Source organism: Arvicanthis niloticus, chromosome 8 (assembly GCF_011762505.2).
Source record: "Arvicanthis niloticus isolate mArvNil1 chromosome 8, mArvNil1.pat.X, whole genome shotgun sequence".
Taxonomy (NCBI): domain Eukaryota; kingdom Metazoa; phylum Chordata; class Mammalia; order Rodentia; family Muridae; genus Arvicanthis; species Arvicanthis niloticus.
The window spans coordinates 86795186-86813125 of NC_047665.1; the positions used below are offsets into that span (position 1 = coordinate 86795186).

Below are 17940 nucleotides of genomic sequence, written 5' to 3' on the forward strand. Positions count from 1 at the left end.
TTAAGACGCGCTCACCTGGCGACTCACCTGGGCGAAGGCGCTTCCGCAGGAAGAAGGAAGCAGCAGCGCTGCCGCCTCTGCAGCTCGCTCTCGCCTCCAGGCTTCACCGGCTGCCACCATGTCGGCCTCGGCAGTCTTCATTCTGGACGTCAAGGGCAAGGTGAGGCAGAGGGCGAGGGATCGAGGTACACCGGGCGAGCCCGCGCACCTAGGGCGCAGGACCGGGAGCTGGGGACCCTCCCTCTCCAGCCAGTGTCTGTGGCGAGGGGCTTCACCCCTCTGAGCATCGTTTCCCGTGTTTGTAAAATGAGAATAAGAAAGATACCCCCAACCTGAGCGCCCTGAACCAGTGAGCACAGTCCTTCTGCAATCCTGGAGCTCAATAAGTGCGCCAAGTGTAAGTCTCTGGAGTAGAAGGCCATCACCCTAGCCTTGCAAACCGCCTGTCCCTTCTCCAGTGGCAATCACAGCGGTAGAGATGACAAGATCCCTGTAATGTAATGACAGACGGGTCGTGTGTCTCAGTTGTCAGCCTGCTGGGCTAGCACAGACCTAGGTATGATCCCAGCGGACTGCATAAACAGCCAGAATTCCAGCACTTGGGAGGTAGAGGCAGAGGGATCAGGAAATCAAAGGAGTTTGAATCAGGCCTGAGCTACGTGACACACTCACTGCCTCAAAACCAGAACAGGCTCAACAAGGTGTGCCAGGTGAGCTGAGTGTAAGCCCCAAACCCAAGTGAGGGGGAATGAAGACAACCTGCACAGCTGCCCTGAGACCACACACTCCCACACACCACAGGCACAGAAAACGATAGTGCCTGTAAAAAGCGAACAGTAATGACAAGGTGGGCAGGTGTTCTACCGTGCACCTGTCTGTCATCCTAGCTACTCTGAAAGCTGAGTCAGAGGGATGACCTGAGCTTAGAAGGGCAAGGCCAGCCTGGGCTACAATAGCAAGACAAACCAAAGATATAAAATAACCTTGAACAAGAACAGCTCTGGAGGGGAGGTTCAGTTCCACTTCTGTGCTTTTTGTGGATATAGTTTAAAACCTCAACTTCTTCAGTCTGGAACGTGGAGACAAAGACACCTGTCTCAGCAAAGCTGCCTCCTCATGGTCCTCCTCAGAGCAGGGGTTGGACCCAAGCTAAGCCAGCACAATGCCACTAAGTTACATCCTAATCCTCTTCATACTTTTTAAAAATTACACTTATTTATTTACTCTGTGTGTATCACACACGCGCACACACACACACACACACACACACACACACGCCAGGGTTGACCCTCAGGCTATCAGGCTTGGCAGTGAGACCCTTCAGCCACTGAGAACCACTGAGTTCTCTCAAGGACCCCCCCTCTGCATTTTTATTTTGAAATGGTATCTGGTTGAATTACCCAAGCTGGCTTCAGACTCACTCTGGAACCTTGCTAGGCTTTGAACTTGCTAGCCTTTGCTCTCAGCTTCCAGGTAGCTCTGATGACAGGCCCTTGGTAAGGTGAGGCTCGGCACATCCAGGCTTGTTGATTGATGTCTGAAGGCTGTCATGTGTGGTAGGATAGTCTTCTACTGCCCCATTTTCTTTACTTTTGATTTTATTTTTATTATTATTTGTCTTGGCAGAATCTCATAGTTTAGGTTGGCTTTGAACTTACTATGTGGCTGAAGATGGCCTTGGGTTTCTGATCCTCCTGCCTCTATCTCCCAAGGCCATCCCCAGCATAACACTCAGTAGCAGAAAGTTGGTGGGGTTCAGCATGCACTCAGAATACTTTTAGCTGTGGGTATTGAGTATTCACATAACATGCAAGAAGACGGAGGCATACAGAGGCTCCTCAGATAAGTCTGGGAATTACACACGGAGCATGACATGGTGGCAAACACCTGAAATTCTGCACACTAGAAACTAAGGCAGGAGGATTGAGAAGTTGAGACCAGCTGGGGTTTCATAGAAAAAGTGCCTAAATTAATAAGAAAAGGAAAGATGGGCGGGTGACTTACTCAGCAGAGAGTTTGTAATAGTAGCTCTAGCCAGGGCAGAAGCAGGAGGATCAGGAGTCCTCTGTTACATCTGGGTTCAAGGCCAGCCTACCATCCATGAGGTATCATCCCCTCCGTAAAACAAAAAAGAGGCCAGCGTGTATGGGAAAAACGGGAATCTAGAAGAGAAGTAGCACCCTGAGGCCCTAGGTCTGCGCCTGGTAAATGAGTCCTGTCTACCTCCCCTCAGCCTCTGATTAGCCGAAACTACAAAGGAGATGTGCCCATGACGGAGATTGACCACTTCATGCCGCTGCTTATGCAGCGTGAGGAGGAGGGTGTGCTGGCCCCACTGCTGAGCCACGGCCGAGTGCACTTCTTGTGGATCAAACACAGCAACCTCTACCGCATCCACCCCATGCTGGTCACGTGTGCCACAAGTGCCACGAGTGCCACGAGTGCCACGAGTGCCACGAGTGCCACGAGTGTCACGAGTGCCACGAGTGCCACGAGTGCCACGAACCCGATCCAGAGGGCAGTGACCTGAGAGTGCGATTTGCACAGTACATGTGCCTTACTTAACTGGGGTTGTGCCTGGGGTAAGGGGCAGTAGAAATGGGATGGGGATGGATAGCAGGGGGCATGTGACACCACTCCCTCAAAAAATGGCGCTTTTCCTTAACCTTACTGAACCAGTGGTGGCCACAACGCTGAAGAATGCCAACGCCTCTCTGGTGTACTCCTTTCTGTACAAGACTGTGGAGGTAGGTACTGGCCTCTCATTGGCTAGCTGGTCTGTCTGTCTGTTATGTTCACCCCTGTCCGGTGCTGTCTTCTGACCATCTCCATTAAAGCCTCCCCACACCTCTGTCACCCAGATCTGAGCTACAGGGTTTGGGGTCTAATCCCTCTTCTCTGCTGTGTGGCCTTCAGGAAATCCCTTGTTTCTGTGTCTGTGAATGTGACAGGGTGCTATTGTAAAGGGAGGGGAAGAAAAAGAGTTGAAGTAACACAGAGGAAGTGTCCCCAACAGAAGATACCAGAGACAGAAAGGCTTTACGGTGTGAATAGAGCTAGGCTAAAGGGTTTCAGCAGAGCAAGGTTCGAATGTCAGAGAGGACATCTTCCCTTCCTAGGAGATGCAGGTGAAGCATCCGTGTGCTTGGCACTGGAAGTGCTCCAGATGTCAGAACCTTTGCGTATGTATTGTGAAGTATTCTAGGGATAGGACCAAAGACTTGAAAAAAATGTATTTGTGTTTCAGGTATACATGAAACACTTTAATCGGTGTTTCTCAACCTGGGGGCTGTGACCCCTCTGGGGGGGGGTCGATTGGCTTTCTCACAGAGGTAACATAGCAGATATTACATTACAATTCATAACAGTAGCAAAATTACAGTTATAAAGTAGCAAGGAAATAATTTTATAGTTGTGGTCACCACAACAGGAGAAACTGTATTAATGGGTAGTAGCATTAGGAAGGTTGAGAACCACTGGCTTATATATATCTGGAAGGTATTTTTCTTTTTCTTTTCTTTCTTTTTTTGGGGCAGTATCTTACTTTGTAGTCCTGGCTGGCCTAGAACTTGGTATATAAACCAGGTTAGCCCTGAACTCACTTCCAGGTGCTGAAATTTAAAGCATGCACCACTGTGCCCAGCAGGAAGATAATTTACAATTTTTTTATGACGGAAACTAGCCTTTTAGCTCATGAGTCCCCAGGATCATACTTAGGTCATCGGGTTTGGCAAAAAGTTCCTTTATGTGCTGATCCACCTGCTTGGTCTATTTTGTCTTGATTTTGGTTTTTCTATGCTTAAGAGTTGTGTCTGTGACCTCTGTCTTACTCTAGCCATTTGTACCTGGTCACTTGCCCTATCCGTCACCTGACTGATGTACAAAGATTCATGACGCATACACAGTACACTTGTTTTTAAAATTTAAGATATATACTTTATTAAATATTTATTTACTTGTTTATATATATGGATGTTTTGTGTGCATGTATGTCTGTGCAGGTCATGTGTGCAGTGTCCACAGAGGCCAGAATAAAATGTTGGTTTTTCTATGCTGCATGACTTGTTATCAGCACAGCAGGCCTGGAGAAGATGTGACCTTTGCACTACCTGTGTGACCTCTCCAAAACCACACTGGACCCTCCCCCAGGCCAATATCAAGAGCTCGTCAATTTATAAAACCCATCTTTATGAAGGCTGTCATGTGTAGTCAATCTATAGAAGCCATTTATTTATTTATTTGTCTGTTCATTTATTTCATTTTTGTTTGTTAAGACAAGGTCTCTATTTAGTCCTGACTGTCTTAGAACTCGATATGTAGACCAGATTGACCTTGAACCCACTGGTATCTGCCTCCTGAGTGCTTGGACTAAAGACGTGAGCTACCATATTTGGCCTCCACACATTTTTTTTTTAAGGGAGAGCAAGTAGACCAGACCTCTTATTCTAGATCTTTGAAGGTTACAGTAAGAGGATGGAAAGTTCATGGCCAATCTAGGTTCCTCAGCCAGACCATCTCAAAAAACAAAGTCTGGAGTGCAGCCGTTGGCTCTGTCTAGAATCCCCCAGTGAGGGGTCGGGTTGTGGCTCAGTGGTAGAGTCCTGATCTACTACAAGTGAGATGCTGGTTTTCTTCAGCCCCTGTGCTGTACCTACACCCAGAAAAGCCGTTAGACACTCCCTCTAGCTGTCTTCATGGTGTAGGTTTCCGCTGCCCTCTCCCCACTCTGCACTCCACATCCATGTCCTGTCTCTTTTCCTCATTAAATTGCTCTGTGTGAGAGAAGCCCAGTCTCTTTGTTTTCGGTCCAGGCACACAGTAGGCAGTGTATAATTGCTTATTGCCTGGTGAGTGTGTCCCCCGCTTAAGTGGTGTCTGTCCTCGGGACCCGTGCCCAGGTCTTCTGCGAGTACTTTAAGGAGCTGGAGGAGGAGAGCATCCGAGACAACTTTGTCATTGTGTACGAGCTGCTGGACGAGCTCATGGACTTCGGCTTTCCTCAGACCACGGACAGCAAGATCCTGCAGGAGTGAGTGCTGGGTGGAGGGACAGGAGGCCGGCAGTCCCTCTGAGGTGCCTCTGCAGTTAGCTGTGGCCCTCACTGCTCCTTCCAAACAGGTACATCACACAACAGGGCAACAAGCTGGAGACGGGCAAGTCTCGAGTGCCACCTACGGTCACCAATGCTGTGTCGTGGCGCTCCGAGGGCATCAAGTACAAAAAGAACGAGGTCTTCATTGATGTCATAGAGTCCGTTAACCTTCTCGTGAGTTCTGTGCCTCGTGTCCTGGGGGCAGGAGAAGGGGGTTGTGTACCTGTTGACACCCCATGTTGGGAAACCCCCTTTGCAGGTCAATGCTAATGGAAGCGTCTTGCTCAGTGAGATTGTGGGCACCATCAAGCTGAAGGTGTTTCTGTCTGGGATGCCAGAGCTGCGGCTGGGCCTCAATGACCGAGTGCTCTTTGAGCTTACTGGCCGTAAGATTGAGGGGAGGGAGGACACCTCTTCCTGGGAACAGGCTAGGAAGCAACTGGAGGCCTCCTAGACAGCTTCCAGTCCTGAGATAAGTGCTCACATTCCCTCCAATGATTACACGGCAGCAGCAAAGTTCACTAACAAATGCTTTCTTTGTTAATGAGCCGGCTGCAGACCAAGCCCATCTCTGGCCTTGACGTTCTAGTGGAGAGACAGGTTAATAATATTTAAACATCTCACAGGGGCCGGCATGGTGGTCCCTGCCTGTCATCTCAGCACTCTAGAGGCTGAGGCAGAAGGGTTAGGAGTTCAAGGTCATCTTCTCCTTAGGTTAGTGGAAGCTTTATGAGAAGGGTGACAGAGACAAATGGGAATTCCCAGGGGGCCAGCCCAGCCCAGTCAGCAAATTCCAGGCCAAAGGAAAAATGCTATCTCAGGCGAAACAAAAACAACCAACCAACCAAAAACAGGGTGGTTGACACCTGAGATTGTCCTGTAACACATGTACACATATATACAAGTGTACACACACACACACACACACACACACACACACACACACACACACAGAGAGAGAGAGAGAGAGAGAGAGAGAGAGAGAAACAAACTGAACAAAAACCAGGTGGAGGCCAAACAGTGCTATATCTGATCCTATCCGAAAAGATCACACCAAAACACAGGAAACAAAAGCAAGACCCGTACAAACAGAAATGAGGAGAAAAGGAACAGAAGACATGATTCACACGGTAAAGTCCTTGGAACCTGAAGCCCTGAGTTCAGATGCCCAGAACACATAAAAAGCAGACATAGGGTCTCCTTTAGTCCCTGCGCATAAGAGGCAGAGCAAGTAGATCTCTGTGAGATCGAGGCTAGCCTGATCTACATAGCAAGTTCAAGGACAGCCTAAGTTACATAGTGAAACCCTGTCCCCTAAAACAAATCAAATACAAAAGCTAGGCATGGTTGCGTTTATCTGTAACTGTGGCACTAGGGGAGTGATGCAGGGGAGCCACAGAATGTTCTGTCCAGCCAGGCTAGCCAGTTGCTGAGCTCTGGTTGAATGAGACACCTTGTATCAAAAGATAAGACAGAGGGCCAGAGAGAAAATCACTTGGCTTGTTAGCACAGCGCCCTGAGCGAGGTCCCTAAACACATGGGGAGGCCGGAGTGCTGGTATGTGGCTGAGCCCTCAGCACTTCCTCCATATATATATATTGTTTGTTTATTAATTATGTGTATGTATTTTGCCTGTATGTATGTATGTACTTGCATCATGTGTGCATAGTGCCCACAGAAGCCAGAAGAGGTGGTGTCAGATCCCTTGAGATGGAGTTACAGATAGCTGTCAGCCCCCATAGAGTTGCTGGGAACTGAACCTAGATCCTCTAGAAGAGTAGCCAGTGCTCCTAACCACTGAGCCATCTTTCCATGAAGTCTCAGCACGCCTATGCTTAGTGGAGGCAGAGACAGGAGAAACTCCCGGAGCTCATAGGCTAGCTAGGTTGGAGGACACAGCAGGTCTGGTGTGAGATCTGGTACCTTGCACGGTGGGGGGAGAAGCAGATCAGACATACCACAGCAAAGTGTTTGAAATAAAAGGCGTGTCTCAGCGGCTGCAAACACTTGCCAGCAAGCCTGACCATCTGAGTTCAATCCCCAGGACTCAGGTGGCAGAAAGAGAGAGCTGACCAAACACATTGTGGTAAGCATGCCCCACCTACCAAGTAAATAAATCACTGTCTAGAGAAGTTAGGCACTGATCATCCTCTAGTTTACACAGGTACACATGAACCCATAGATTTTACACACACACACACACACACACACACACACACACTCACACACACACACACTCACAGTATACACAGGCACACAATGGGGACATCAGGGCCTGAAAAGTCAGTGCAGTGGCTCAGGGCATTTGTTGTTCCTGCCAAGGACCTGAGTTCAGTTCCCAGCACCTACAGCAGGTGGCTCACAACCATTTACAGCCTTAGCCCCAAGAGATCTGACAACATCTGGCCTCAGCGGGCACCAGCACCTGCCTATACACACAGAAACACACAAAACTTCATCTAATTAAAAATACTAAAATTTGTGCTGGGTGTGGTGGCTCCCAAAGACAAGTAGATCTCTGTGAGTTGGAAACCAGCCTGGTCTACGCATGGAATTCTTGGATAGCCAAGGCTATGTTAGAGACTGTTTTAGAAACCAACAAGCCGGGCAGTGGTGGCACATACCTTTAATCCCAGAACTTGGGAGGCAGAGGCAGGCGGATTTCTGAGTTCGAGGCCAGCCTGGTCTACAGAGTGAGTTCCAGGACAGCCAGGGCTACACAGAGAAACCCTGTCTCGAAAAACCAAAAAAAGAAAGAAAGAAAGAAAGAAAGAAAGAAAGAAAGAAAGAAAAAAAAAAAAAAGAAACCAACAAACTAAAATCCTACTCAAAGGTTTAGAAAAATAAACCCAAAATACAATAAAATAAACATAGGAAGTAGAAGTTTAGGGTGGGATGCAGACTCCAGGCTGTGTTCCATCTCCCCACTCAGCCCAGGCCCTAGGCTGCCTCTTTTGCAAATCCAGAGAAGGTAGTGGCCATAGGAATGGTGGGGCGGGGTCCCCTTCTCAGCTCCAGGTCACTCTTCTTGCTCCACTCCGAGTTTCAGGCAGCAAGAACAAGTCTGTGGAGCTGGAAGATGTGAAATTCCACCAGTGTGTGAGGCTTTCACGCTTTGACAACGACCGTACCATCTCCTTCATACCCCCGGATGGGGACTTTGAACTCATGTCCTACCGTCTCAGCACCCAGGTGAGCCATGACCCAGCCCAACATAGAGGAGAAGGTAACGCAGTAGACCGAGAGTGGATGTCGGAATCTGTGAGAACCGCCTTCTCTTCTGCTTCAGGTCAAACCCCTGATCTGGATCGAGTCAGTCATTGAGAAATTCTCCCACAGCCGAGTGGAGATCATGGTGAAGGTAAGCCCAGGAGAGGGCTTTCTCAGTGCAGCTTCCATGGTGGCTTCTGGCTAGCTGGGCTCCTGGCTGTGTGTTCAGGATTTCTCTTTGTTTTTAATTCCTTTTTTCCTTAATTTTGTGTGGGTGTGGGTGTTTTGCCTGCATATATGTTGATGTGCAAGACTTGCCTGTCTAGTATCTACAGAGGGCAGAAGAAGGGATTGGATCCCCTGGAACTGGAGTTATGGTTTTGAATTGGTTCTGAATTGCCACATGGGTGCTGAGACTCAAACTGTAATCTTCTAGAAGAACAGCCAATGTTCTTCACTGAGCTATCTCCCCAGATTTTTTTTTTTTTTTTTTTTTTTTTTTTTTTTTTTTTTTTTGTCCGAAACAGGGTTTCTCTGTGTATCCCTGGCTGTCCTGGAACTCACTCTGTAACTCTGTAGACCAGGCTGACCTCGAACTCAGAAATCCACCTGCCTCTGCCTCCCAAGTGCTGAGATTAAAGGCATGTGCCACCACCGCCCAGCCCCAGATTTTTTAAAAATATATTTATTTAATGTATATGAGTACACTGCAGCTGTCTTCAGACACACCAGAAGAGGACATCGGATCCCATTACAGATGGTTGTGAGCCACCATGTGGTTGCTGGGAATTGAACTCAGGTCTTCTGGAAGAGTAGTCAGTGCTCTTAACCACAGCCATCTCTCCAGCCTGTCTGGTTTTTTTTTTTTTTTTTTTTTTTTTGGTTTTTTGTTTGTTTGTTTGTTTGTTTGTTTGTTTGTTTTTCTTTTAAAGCAAGATCTCACTATGTAATCCTGTCTGAACTCTGACCAGGAAAACCTCAAATTCAGCCTGTCTCTGCCTCCTAAGGGATGGGTCTAAAGATATATCCAGATTCTCAGCCCTTATTTATGTGTTTAAGATTTAAAAAATGTATTTATTTTTATTTCATGTGCATTTGTGTTTTGCCTGAATGAATGTCTGTGTGAGGATATCAGAATCCTGGAACTGAATTATAGTTATAAATGGCTGTGAGCTGTCATGTGGTTGCTGGGAATTGAACCTGGGTCCTCTGGAAGAGCAGTCAGTGCTCTTAAGTGCTGAGCCACCTCTCCAGCCCTTTAAGATTTGTTTTTATTTTATGTGAATAGATGTTTGTGTATCCTATGTGTCTTGGTGGCCAGAAAAGACTGTACTATCCCCTGGAACTAAGTTATAGATTATTGTGAGCTGCCTGGTGGGTACCAGCAACCAACACTGCGTCCCCTGCAGTAGTAACAAGTCCTCTTAGCCAATGAACCATCTTTTCAGTTTTTTACCCTCCCCCCAACCCCCAAAGGGTTTCTTTGTGTAGCCCTTGCTGTTCTGTCCTGGAACTTACCATGTAGACCAGGCTGGCTTTGAACTCAAAGATTCATCTGCCTCTGCCTCCCAGGTGCTGGGATTAAAGACATGTGCCACCACTGCCCAGCTATTTATTTATTTTTAGACAGGGTCTCACTATGTAGATCTGGTTATCCTGGAACTTACTATGTAGACCAGGCTGGCCTTGAAAAACTCAGTGGATAGGCCTGCCTCTGCCTCTGCTGCTCAAGTAGTGAGGTTAAAGAAATGTGTCACTGTGCCTGGCTACTGCTTATTTTGTAATTACATTGTAATTTTATTTTATTTTATTTTATTTTATTTTATTGGGGGGGGGGGGTGGTTTTAAGGGTTTTCCTGTGTAGCCCTGGCTGTTCTAAAACTTGCTCTGTAGACCATGCTGTCCTCAAACTCAGAGATCTGCCTGCCTGTCCCTCCCACATGCTGGGATTAAAGGCATGTGCTACCACACCAGGTTATGTTTTATTTTTGTTTACTTTGTACATGTGTATGTGTGTGGGAAGGCACATGGCATGGAGGTAAGAGGACAGTGTACAGGAGCTGTTTCTCTCTACACTGTGGGGACCTGCTGAGCCATCTCACCAGGACCTCTTGTATGCTAGGCCTTTACTCTGCCACTAGGATAGATTCCCATCTGTTTTTATTTTTTATTTTGTATTTTCAAAAAGGATCTCCCCTCTCTCTGTTTCCTCTTTGTTTTCATCGACACCTTTGCCCTTTGCCCTCTTCCCCCACAATTAAAAAAAAAAAAAAAAAGGATCTCAGTTGTCTATGTGGCCTTGAATGATGCAGTTTATAGTTCAGGCTGGCCTTGAACTTGAGATCTGCCTACTTCAGCCTCCGAAATAGCTGGGATCACAAGCATCCTCCACTCAGTCTTGCTCAGGAGTGAATTCTTTGCCTCCTGCTCTCTCCTGGCAGGCCAAGGGTCAGTTTAAGAAGCAGTCAGTGGCCAATGGCGTGGAAATCTCTGTGCCCGTACCTAGTGATGCAGATTCTCCACGCTTCAAGACCAGTGTGGGCAGTGCCAAGTACGTGCCTGAGAAGAATGTTGTCATCTGGAGCATCAAGTCCTTTCCTGTGAGTACCGGGAAAGGTGGGGCCCAGGGTGGGAGGGACTTCAGTGGTCGTGGGCTTGCCTAGGCCGCATGACAGGAGAGGAGTGTCCCAGAGAACCTCGGCATGATGAGGGTGTGTGAGGATTGCACGCATGCACACGGCTGTTCTTGAGGGCTGTGGAAGGGGAAGCCCAGGCTGTCTGCTCCCAGACTGGTATACTCGATGTGGTGGCCCATGCCTGTCTTTCTCCCATTTGGGAGGTGGAGGCAGGAGAATAAAGACTTCAGACTTGTTCTTGCCTACACAACTACTTCTAATCTAGCCTAGGCTGCATAAGAAAAAATCCAAACCAAACCAATCAAAGGTGGGGAAGCTGAGGCCTCCTGTAACAGCACCTCCTCTCTTCAGGAATATGGCTTTGGTTCCTAATTTCTCCTTCCTAGACTCAGCTCATCTGTGAAATGGACTGACAGTTGGCCTACATTCTTTTTGTTGTTGGTTTTTAGACGGGGTGTCACTATGTAGTCATGGCTGGACTGGAACTTGCTATGTAGTCTAGGCTGGTCTGGAAATCATAGAAATCTACTTGCCTCGGCCTCCTAAGTACTGGGAATAAAGGTGTGTGTGTGTGTGTGTGTGTGTGTGTGTGTGTGTGTGTGTCTGTCACAATGACCAAATATGACCCATATTCTTGGAGCCCTAGTGGTTTTATTTTATTGTTACTTCGTGTGTGTGTGTGTGTGTCTGTCTGTCTGTCTGTCTGTCTGTCTGTGTTTCCTCCAGACTGAGGAACAAGGGTTAGCACCCTTCTTTGCTTGTACTAGCACAGACTTTTTCTATGGGTCTCCACCAGCACTCTTGAGTTTGAAGTCTGTGCAATGGACAGATACACTGCAGTGAGGGTGGTCTGAGAGACAGGGGAATAACTCAGAGTCTGATGCCTCTGTGTGTCCACAGGGGGGCAAGGAGTACTTGATGCGTGCCCACTTTGGCCTCCCCAGCGTGGAAACTGAGGAGGTAGAGGGCCGGCCACCCATCGGGGTCAAGTTTGAGATTCCGTACTTTACTGTTTCCGGTATCCAGGTGAGGACCAAGGGTGGGGCGGTACTCTTCTTTCCTCCCTCTTGGCTAAGTCACCTCTCAGATCACATCCCATTTATTCATTTGAGCTTTTATTTTGTGTATAAGTGTTTTGCATATGTCTGTGTACCATGTGTGCACGTTACCTGTGAAGGTCAGGAGATGGTCTCAGATCTAGAACTGAGGTTACAGGTTTCTGTTCACAGAATGGGTGCTGTACTCTAACCCAGGTCCCCTGGAAGAGCAATCAGAGCTCTTAACTTCTGAGCCATCTCTCCAGCTCTGTCTTAGGCTTTCTAAGGATTACTGTGACAAAACACCATGACCAGAAAGCAAGCTGGGGAGGAGAGGACTGATTTGACTCACAGTCACATCACTGGAGGAAGTCAGGCAGGAACTCAAGCAGAGCTGGATCCTGATGGCAGGAGCTGATGCAGAGGCCATGGACGGGTGATGCTTTCCGGCTTGCATTCCGTGGCTTGCTCAAGCTGCTTTCTTATAGAACCCAGGACGACCAGTCCAGGGGTGGCACCACCTACAATGGGCTCAGCCCTCCCTCCCCTATTGATCACTAATTGAGAGGATGCCTTACAGCTGGATCTCATGGAGGCATTTCCTCAAGGCTCCTTCCTCTCTGATGAGTCGAACTTGTGTCAAGTTGACACACAGTATCAAACAGTCCAAGCCCCACTTTTAGTTTTTGAGACAGGGTCTTGCTGTAATCAGGCTGATCAGGAGCCTCCTATGTAGACCAGACAGCATTGTACTCAGAGAGACCTGCCTGCCTCTGCTTCCAAGTGCTGAGATCTGAGGTGTGCACCACCACACCAGGCATTTTTATTTTGTAACCCAAGCTAGCCAAGAACTCACTCTGAAGTCCAGGCTGGTCTCAACTCACTTTGTAATCCAGGATGGACTTGAAGTTATGACATCCTTCTGTCTATATTTCCAAGCACTGGTATGAAAGTCATGTGTCCCTGTGCTAGGATCTCCATTTCATCTCTGTCTTCTGCCTGGAAATGCTGCCTCTAATGTTCTGAGGCTGGAGCTTTCCCTCTCCACTTCTCACATCTACATACACACCCCATTCCCGCCCCGTCACTATTCACCTCTGCCTTCTCCCACTCACAGAGTATTCCTTGTTCTCTTGACCCCAACTCTCTTCTGTATTCTCCTGTCTGCTCCTTTTCCCTACTCTCTCATATCATGCCAAGGCTCCCAGTTTACATCATCCTAAAGTGTGTTCTGTACGCTTCCTTGACATAAGCCACCGCTTTTCCTTCTGACTCTGTTTACCTCGCTCTCTCAATACCCCCCTCCCCCAATACTGGGGATTAAATCCAGGGACTGGCACGTGCTAGGCATGGGCTCTGCCTCTGAGTTTACCCCAGGCACTCCCAGGGGACTCTGGAAGGGAGCTTACTTCAGAACCACATCCCTTGTCCTTGGCCAATCCACTTTATGTTCTTCCAGGTCCGTTACATGAAGATCATCGAGAAAAGTGGGTACCAGGCCCTGCCCTGGGTCCGCTACATCACCCAGAGTGGCGGTAAGGTGGCGGGGCTCTCTGGGACAGTGTGGTTAAGGGGGGGTGGAGGGCATGGGGACAGAGGACTTTGATGCTGTGTTTGGGGCAGTTCTAAATTTTAACGTGTCTAGCACCAAACCTGTCCTTATCAGGCTTCCTTGGGCTTCAGCTTATATACATCTTTAAAATTGGGTGGTTGGCCCACTCCAGGGTGACAATAAAATCCAGCAAGATGTTGACGCTTGGCACCTCCAGATGCTGCCTGGGTGTGGGTAGGCTTACCAGGTGGAGGTGTCTGTACGGAACCCATCCTGATCTAAGAAAAACTGTTTTGTGTGACAGTAAGACTAGAAACCAGGGCTTTATACACGATAAGTAGGAGTTCTACCATCCAGCTTCTACTTTTGAGCCATGTCCGAAGCCTATAAGCCCTGATAAGCATTGTTAAGTGTTTCTGGGGTGACTGTGTGTTGGGACCCAGGATGGGTTCTGTGAGTGTTGGGAAGCTTTCCCCTTTCTCAGCTCTCAGATGGTCCTTGCTCATTTTTATCCCTGCAGATTATCAACTTCGTACCAGCTAGAAGCGAGAAGTGGGGCTTCCATCTCACAGATTCCAGCCGCAGACTTTAAAGAGCTGTGTGTGTGTGTGTGTGTGTGTGTGTGTGTGTGTGTGTGTGGCTTGCATGCACACATACATGCACGCGTGTGCAGGGTTAGGGCACTGACTTAACACATTCTTGCTGCCCATACCTAACCCCCTTTACCTCTTTCAGCCATCTAGGGTGGTTTCTCTGTGTTCCTCACCCTTAGAGCTGTCCCACCCTGATTTTATATGAAGAACTATAAGAGGGCCTAACCCACGATACCCCCTTCCCCTATGAGTGCCTTCTTACAATGAACTGCCTTGGGCAGATCTAAGGCCCATCTTTTATAGCTGCTGAGCCGAGGCCACTGGTCCTCCATCTGGGTTTTAGGGTGTCATTAAAATGAGTCTAACGGCTGTGAGTGTGGTTTTTCCGCTAGGAACTGAGAATGACCGTAAGTGCTTGTGTAGGAGCCTCCAAAGATGCTGGGGGCTGGGAATGACCGGGCGCTTGGGTAGGAGCATCTGCTGATTACTTGTCAATCTTTTCTGTTCTGCTTCCTCCACAATCTTCCCTCAGTCCCTGTCACTGACTGATTCCCTCTGTAGCCATGGTGGCTGCTGTAAAATCTATCTGTATGTCATTGGCCTGCTTAATCCTGGTGGCCTTCCCATCTTGTTAAAAAGCTACTGCAGCCCCAGGTCTGTCCCACACTCCACCACACCCCTCCCACCCCTTCCTGCCCTCCCAGGCTCCCTTTCCATACTGTACTAGATACGGTCAAACCTTAGGACCTTTGTATATGCAGCAACTGCCTATTTTGTAGTATCTTTTGTTTTGATTTTTATTTTTTAAGATAGGGCCTGGCTGTCTAACTTTCAGCGTTCCTCGTCTCTGACTTCTACCTGTGGATGGATTACAGGCATGAAACCCTGTGATCTAGGTTTGCTTTTATTTTTGAGACGAGATCTCTTGTAATCTAAGCTTGTTTCAGGCTTGCCAGTAGCAATGAAGCCTCTGCTTCCAAGAGCCGAGATTACTGACATGCACAACATCGCCAACTTTTTCTGGTTTCAGGAAAATATTTTAAATATTTTCCATTTTGTGTGTGAACACCTGTATGTGTTGTGCATAGGTCTGTGTGGGTTTCTGCAGAGGCCAGAGGATTCAGATCCTCTTGGAGCTGCAGTCACAGGCAGCTTACAGCTGCCTGGTGTGGGTGCTAGGAGCCAAACTTGAATCCTATGGAAAAGCATATGTCTTTTAATGAATAAGTCCTGTTTTGTTTTTTAAAGACAGATCCTTACTGTGTAGCCCTGGCTGTCCTGGAACTTATAATGTAGACCAGACTGACCCTGAACTCAGAGACCCACCTGCCTCTGCCTCGTGAATGCTGGGATAAAAGATGTCTACCAACACATTTGGGATTATGTTTGAGAGTTTTGATAACTGGCTATCTAGCCCAGGCTGGCCTACAACTTAACCCTCCTACCTCAGACTCCTGAGTGCCAAGATTACAGGGTTTAATGGCCTTCTTTATCACCTCCACATCATTTACTACTCCGAAAAAATTCAATGACATCTCCTGGCCTAAACTGTGGGTGCGTGGTGGGCTCAGTGCATCGCTACCTCAGAAGCTGTGTCTGTGGGCTGAGAGAGCAGGCCATCTCAGGAGCTCAGTAAAACTCACCACCCAGAACCATGGTGGACCTGCTCAGCCAACTTTCTGTTCAACAGGGGCTGCTTAACCTGAGCTAGACCATGATTCTTTTCTCAGCAACTTAAGTTTCTAACTCTAGTCTGTTTTTTTTTTTTGGGGGGGGGGATTATTTTTGGGTTTTGTCTGTTTTTGAAACAAGGTTTCTCTGTGTAGCCCTGACTGCACTGCAACTCACTCTGTAGACCAGGCTTTCACTGAACTCAAAGATTTGCCTGCCTCCGCCTCCTTAGAGCTGGGATTAATAAGGTCGTGCACCAATACACCCCAGTGGGCTTTGGTTTATAGACATGATGGCACAGACCTGTAATCCCAGCACTCAAGACAGGATGACCAGGAGTTTGAGATTAATCTAGATGTAATAAATTTGAGGCCAGCCTAGACTATAAAACACCTTGTTTCAATTAAAAAATAAAAAATAAAAGGTTCGAGGGCAGTGGCTTATAGATCAGGTAGTACAGTGATCTCATCTCGTCCATGAAGTCCTGGGCTCCATGTCCAGCACTCCATGCACTGTGTCTGTAGTAGCACTTGGGAGTGGCATTCAAGAGGCCCAGGTGCTATGCTTGGCTACATAGGGGATTGGAGGCCAGCCTGGGCTATATGAGATTCTTTAGTTTGGGTTTGGGTTTTTTTGTTGTTTTTTGAGGCAGGGTTTCTCTGTATAGCCCTGGCTGTACTGGAAGTCACTCTGTAGACCAGGCTGGCCTCAAACTCAGAAATCCGCCTGCCTGGGATCAAGGGTGTGCGCCATCACTGCCCAGTGCTAAATGAGACTCTTAAAAAACAAAACTTTAAAAGTAAATTGTCAGGCTGGAGAGATGAGATGGTTCAACAGTTAAGAGCACTGGCTGCTTGCTTTTCCAAAGGACCTGGGTTTAATTCCCAGCACCCACATGGCAGCTCACAACTGTCTGTAGTACTAGTTCTAGACTCCACACCCTCACACAGACATGCATGCAGGCAAAACACCAATGCACGTAAAAAATAAAAAGGAAAAAAATTGCCAGATGTAATGGTGCACACCTTTAATCCCACACACTTGGGGGGCAATCGCAGGTAGATGAGGCCAGCCTGGCCTACATAGTGAGTTCTAGGACAGCCAGAGCTACATGGTAAGACCCTGTCTTGAAAAAAACGTAGAGAAAAGAATTTAAAAAGAGAATTGGTTTTTTTTTAATTATTTATTTTATTTATATGAGTACACTGTCACTGTCTTCATTCACACCAGAAGAGGAAGAAGAGAAGATGGCATTACAGATGGCCTGTGAGCCACCATGTGGTGGCTGGGAATTGAACTCAGAACCTCTGGAAGAGCAATCGGTGCTCTTAACTGCTGAGCCATCTCTCCAGCTCTAAAAGAGAATTGTTAGAATATGTGGGTGTTTGGTTGTCTATATGTGCACCATGTTGGTATAGATCAGAAGAGGGTGTTGGATCCCTGGAGCTGGAGTTACTGATGGCTAAGCTGTCACATGGGTGCTGAAACTGAATCCTTGATCCTCTACAAGAACAATCATTGATCCATCTTTCAGGTTCTCAAATAAATAAATAATGAATAATTGGAGACCAGCTTGGTAGCCCATTCCTTTAATCCCAGCACGAATGGCAGAGACAGGTGGATTTTGAGTCCAGATCTATACAGTGAGTTCCAGGCCAGCCAAGGCGACACAGAGACCCTGTCACAGAAACATAAAACCAACAAAAATGTTAAAAGGCACCGCACTTTACCGCCCAGAAGCCATTCCTTTAACACAGCAGTCGAATGAATTAAGCTCCCGGACGCACAGTAAAGGCTTATTAGGACTTCCGTGGTACATGAATGAATAGAATGTTCCAGCTGGAGGAGTTCCCAGTCCTGCCTCCCTTCCTCCCGGAGGCGCTAAAGACTCAGGATCGGCCTGCGCCAGCCTGTCTCCAACCTCTCCGCTGGGGTCAGTTAAACCTCCCTCTTTCCCGCCCGCCCGCCTGTTGGTTTTGAAAAACCAAAAACCTTGCTGTGGCGGGCAGTTTCACCGGTCGCTCACGCTGACCAATCAGGAGCCACGCCACCCCTACCGGCGAGACAATCCTCCCCAGCAACGCATGCTGATTGGCTGATATCTCCAGTGGGCGGGACTTCTGTAGGTCGGGCGCTGGGCAAAGCGGCT

General features: G+C 47.9%; 1 protein-coding gene across 2 annotated transcripts; it reads left to right on the plus strand.

Moving 5' to 3' along the window:
• Positions 1–4: 4 nt before the first annotated feature.
• On the plus strand, positions 5–14489 carry Ap1m2 (adaptor related protein complex 1 subunit mu 2). Of its 2 annotated transcripts, none has more exons than XM_034510188.3 (12): positions 5–160; positions 2234–2390; positions 2680–2747; positions 4899–5029; positions 5119–5266; positions 5352–5478; positions 8136–8284; positions 8382–8453; positions 10744–10902; positions 11839–11964; positions 13435–13510; positions 14048–14489. In XM_034510188.3, exons 1-12 carry the CDS (start codon positions 119–121, stop codon positions 14068–14070), a joined length of 1278 nt encoding a protein of 425 aa, XP_034366079.1. In that variant the 5' UTR covers positions 5–118; the 3' UTR covers positions 14071–14489. The 2 variants fall into 2 exon arrangements, with proteins under 2 accessions (XP_034366079.1, XP_034366080.1); XM_034510189.2 differs by having other exon boundaries at positions 8142–8284.
• Positions 14490–17940: the final 3451 nt, after the last annotated feature.